The following is a 4,507-nucleotide window of genomic DNA, read 5'->3' on the forward strand; positions in this document are numbered from 1 at the left end:
AATAATGTGTATGTGCATGTATGTATGTGTGTGTGTATATATATATATATATATATATATATATATATAAAATGGCAAAAAAACAAGCTTAATCAGAAATCAATAATAATATATAATCCATTAAATGTGATTTATAGTTAGAAATACTGTGACAAAAACAAAATATCTTTTAAATGAAATTCAACTCAAGGCAAAGGAATATATATTTACATGTAGAACCAGGTTTTATTACAGATGGAGAGAGAGAGCGCAGCATGCTAGTTGCAGTCTCACTCTAACAAATAAATAAAGATGATAAAAATATTTTAAATTATGTTATGTAATAACAGTATTTAAAAAATAAAACCTTTCGGTAAATTTTAAAAATTGGATGCAAATACCAAAAGATATAAATAAATATACAAGGAAATTCTACAGAATGTAATATAGATATAATTTTATATGAGCAAGCATCAGTTTTGAATTACTAGGTCTGCTGAATGTGTAAATAAGTCAGAATATTTTACAACTATCACAACTATTGAGGAAATTGAAGCAATTTAAAGAGGGTAAAAAGCAAGAAATAATAATTTTGAAAATAAAGCTTGAGATCTGTATAGATAATACAAACTATATTTGCTTCAAAATATTCTCAACAAACCTGGAGTAAATAAGTTATATGCTTTACAGGATAATGAGGATAGCTGATTATTTCTTCTCTGTTAACAAACATCTTCTGCAGAAGATAAATCTAATATAGTTAAAGACCTGTGTCATATGTAGTAGACGAATACTACATCAAAGGTAGGTCAATAGTGATAAAATCTTTCAAATTGCTCTTTTGGTTTTGCTAACTTGTAAACATTAATATCACTAAAAAAAGAACTTCCTTTCATTACTTAACATTTAACGATACTTTAAAATTTCAACAATGTTTTGATTTGCTTAAATGGAAGAAATTTACAGAATCAACCAACAACATACTTTAAATACATTAAGTAGAGCTTCAAGAGCAAAATTATGTTGCAGCTGAGTTTTAGGTAAGAGGGTGGAAGCCACTTTTCTTTGAAGTGCAGGAAGATTAATTTGGCTTGAAATGGCAACAGGATGTAAAGCCTCCTTGAAAATATATTATAAACACTCTCAAAAGAGAAATATTAGTAAATATAATATTCATATATAAATAAATTTAAAAGTAAAGACTATTGATCACAAATGCTGGATTTTAAAAGAAGAGAAAAAGAAAGAAAAATAAGTTACATTTAAGCCAAAATAAAGGGTTTGAGATTTAGTTAAAATTACTTTGTTATAAATGATGGGGAAATAAAAATAACCATATCATCAATACATAACATAAATTTGAAAAGAAACCAGATGCCTGCTGCAGTGAATAGTCATTGCAAGAAGCTCTCTAGTTCAGAATCTCGTTTCTTCTTTTTGGAGGATTTTGGCCGGGATAATACCTTCGGGTGATGCAAAGATTTCATCATCTTGCAGGTTTTAGACCTAAGTGCTTGAGCTGCACCTTCTGGAGTGTATGCTAGAAAAACACCTGTAAGATCAACATCTACACAGGTTTCTTTGTGCTTTTCAAGCATAGGAGTATGTTTACGCATGTTATTACCAGTGTAAGCAACACATTTCAGTTGCCATTCACCTATGTCATCATTCCAATGTACATAATGTTCTATCACATTTTGAAACTCTGGAGGGATAAAGTTGTCAATGACAAGCATCTGTAACTTCAGTTCACGAGTTAGTTGTCTTATATTCTCTAAAAGGCCTTCCATTTCTCTCTGATGTTCTTGTTGAAGATCAGCCATCTCAGATTTGGCTTGCATCAACATTGTCCAACACTTTTTCAACTTTTTTGTTTTTCCTACAATTTCATCTTGTAAAGAAGAATATTTTTCTTCAATATCAATTCTTTCCTGTTCTTTCTCTTCAAGAGCTCTTCGTAATTCTTCTTCTCTTTTTTTACGTTCTTCTAACTCAATAGCACTCTCTCCGAGAAGGCGTTCTTGTTCTTCAGCTTTCTCTAAAAGATTTTCACCACCAACAATTATCTTTTTTTCAATTGCTGACAATTTTTGCTGAAGTTGATCTTGTTCTTCTTGATAACGCTTCAACTCATTTTCTTTTTCATCCAAACTTTCCTTCATTTGGTTGCGTTCTTCTTCAGCCATGTCTTTCTTCTCTTCTAAGAATTTTCGATCATTTTCAATTTTAGTGAGGATTTCAGTCATTTTTTCTTTAGATATTTTACGGCATTTTTTTTCTTTCCATTTCTTTTTACTATTCTCCATAAATTCCATACTTTGCTCATTATCCATTTCTTCATCTGGGCTAGTATCTCCATCTGATATATTATCTTCAAGTTGTTTCTTCAGTTCCTCAATTTCCTTTTGAAATTGTCTTAAAAGTGCATCTTTAGGATCTTCATTAATTTTAGCTTTGTTTTTAATATTCTTAGCGCGGTTAGCGTACCTTAAAGTACTGATTGTCTCATCATAATTATAGTCAGCAGGCCCAATATTAGCAATCATTATAGTTTTCGAGTTACCTCCTAAAGAATCTTGTAAAAGTCGAGTAAGTTTTGAATTTCTATATGGAATATGACTACTTTTCCCATCAACTAATGCAGAAATGACATTACCAAGTGTAGATAAAGAAAGGTTAATTTTAGACGCTTCTTTTAATCTCATTCCAGTGGCACCTGTCTTGGCCTGTCTTTCAGAACCGGCAAGATCTACAAGATGTAGCTTCCCCATTCGGACATGCTGTTTTCCATCAATTCCTTTCACACTGCATTCTACAGTAACAGTGAAAATAGCATGGGACCTAGAGCTATGGGCATTCATATTGGTAGCACCAACCGCGCGATTTTTATTACCGAGAGTCATTATTCTATCCATATCATCAGCATTATTCACTACAAATGCAGACAAATCCTTAACGTAGACACCAACATCGGGCCGTTCTTTGACTTCTAATCGCATGTTTTGATCTTTTGCAAGCAAATCTCGAACTTCTTCATTATATATTTCCATGTAAGAGACACGAACTAAAAAGCAATTATCTTCACCAGCTTTTGCTATAGCTCCAAAGATATGAGCAAATGAATTAGGAATAATACCACGAACCTCAAGCGTTGTCCGTAAGCCTTCCATAGTGAATGTTTTACCTGTGCCTGTCTGTCCGTAGGCAAAAATGGTGCCATTGTAACCTTCTAAAACACAATCAACAATGGGTCGAGCGACTTCATTATAGACATCAACTTGTTTACACCCAGGTCCAAAAACTGTGTCGAAAGTAAACATTTTTATGGGTTCCTCTTGGCTTGCCGAGGGGTTTTCCACTGACACTGTACCCCGCAGGACATCGACAGTCACTAGATTACGACATGAAATCGACAGTTCTTTTTCATTGAGCGGACGACAACGGACGGCCACTCGCACATTATCAGAGTCTTTGCTGTTGTTGCTACTGCTGCTACGCGAAGTAGAACTATGATTACTTGTAGTAGCCGAGGCAGAGCTGTTGCTGGTTATTATAGGACTGGAATTGGTTGTACAACTTGTGTTGTTACTGAAGAGACTTTGGTATGAACTGCTGGTATTCTTGTTTTCAGGCATTTTCTTTGTTGTTTCTTTCAATACTAAATAAACCTGTAAGTAACGAAAGACGGTCGCTATTTATGTTTCACAGTAAAATATGTAGGTGTTGATAAAAATCAACACGATGAATTGAGCAGATTAAAAACGAAGCAGTACAAGCTGCTGATGCTTCTGGTACTCCAACTGAAGTGCAGTCAGTGTAAAATTTAGAAATATCGGCGGTACCGTATAAAATGACTGCTCGGATACCATCTTTTGTACAGCGTAAGTAGCCCTTCCTCTGCTATTATGCAGTGTCACTAAATGTCAGATAAGCTGGCGCGTCCTGACGTCACAATCATGTGGCTTTACTTTCCTGTCTGCTACTATTTACAGCTCTTGACTACAATCTACCTTCAAACACTAGAACACGTATATCTAAGGAAAGATAAATCGTAATATTCACTTCACAGTAATATTTTCTTGATAAATCTAATCTCGTGTATTTTTCAAATATAAGAGTAACTGTTTAAATAATAATACTTTCGACGAATATAAGTAGTATAAAAAATAAAAATAAAACAATTACTAAAGTGATATCTAAGTCAGCTTAGATCTATAACTAAATACATCAGTGATATGAATGGTGATTCGAATGAAATGGCAAGGGGGTGAGGGGTAGGAATCTTGATGGAACTTAATCTTTTTAAAATGTTACAACTGGGGAGATTAGAATAAAGACATTTAATTAGAATATTAGTGAAGTGAGAGGAAAAAAATTCATTTCTTTTTATATATAAACGTTTCTAATATCCCTAACAGAGATCATTGGAAACCACTTTTTATTTTTGTAAGATTAAAAAAAAGAAATTAATATTTTGAATTTAGTTACTTGCTTTTATGTCAAGATTCAAAAATTGGCAGCTATTAGT

The 4,507-nt window shown here is 33.0% G+C and overlaps 1 protein-coding gene across 1 annotated transcript; it reads right to left on the reverse strand.

Moving 5' to 3' along the window:
* Positions 1-201: 201 nt before the first annotated feature.
* On the reverse strand, positions 202-3,988 carry LOC106875946 (kinesin-like protein KIF3A). The gene has a single exon (XM_014924279.2). It carries the CDS (start codon positions 3,612-3,614, stop codon positions 1,374-1,376), a length of 2,241 nt encoding a protein of 746 aa, XP_014779765.1. The 5' UTR covers positions 3,615-3,988; the 3' UTR covers positions 202-1,373.
* Positions 3,989-4,507: the final 519 nt, after the last annotated feature.

The sequence above is a fragment of the Octopus bimaculoides genome, chromosome 2 (genome assembly GCF_001194135.2).
Source record: "Octopus bimaculoides isolate UCB-OBI-ISO-001 chromosome 2, ASM119413v2, whole genome shotgun sequence".
Classification (NCBI taxonomy): Eukaryota; Metazoa; Mollusca; class Cephalopoda; order Octopoda; family Octopodidae; genus Octopus; species Octopus bimaculoides.

Excerpts from the sequence above, each read along its gene's own strand:
- LOC106875946 (XM_014924279.2), bottom strand. The coding sequence starts at position 3,614 with ATGCCTGAAAACAAGAATACCAGCAGTTCATACCAAAGTCTCTTCAGT.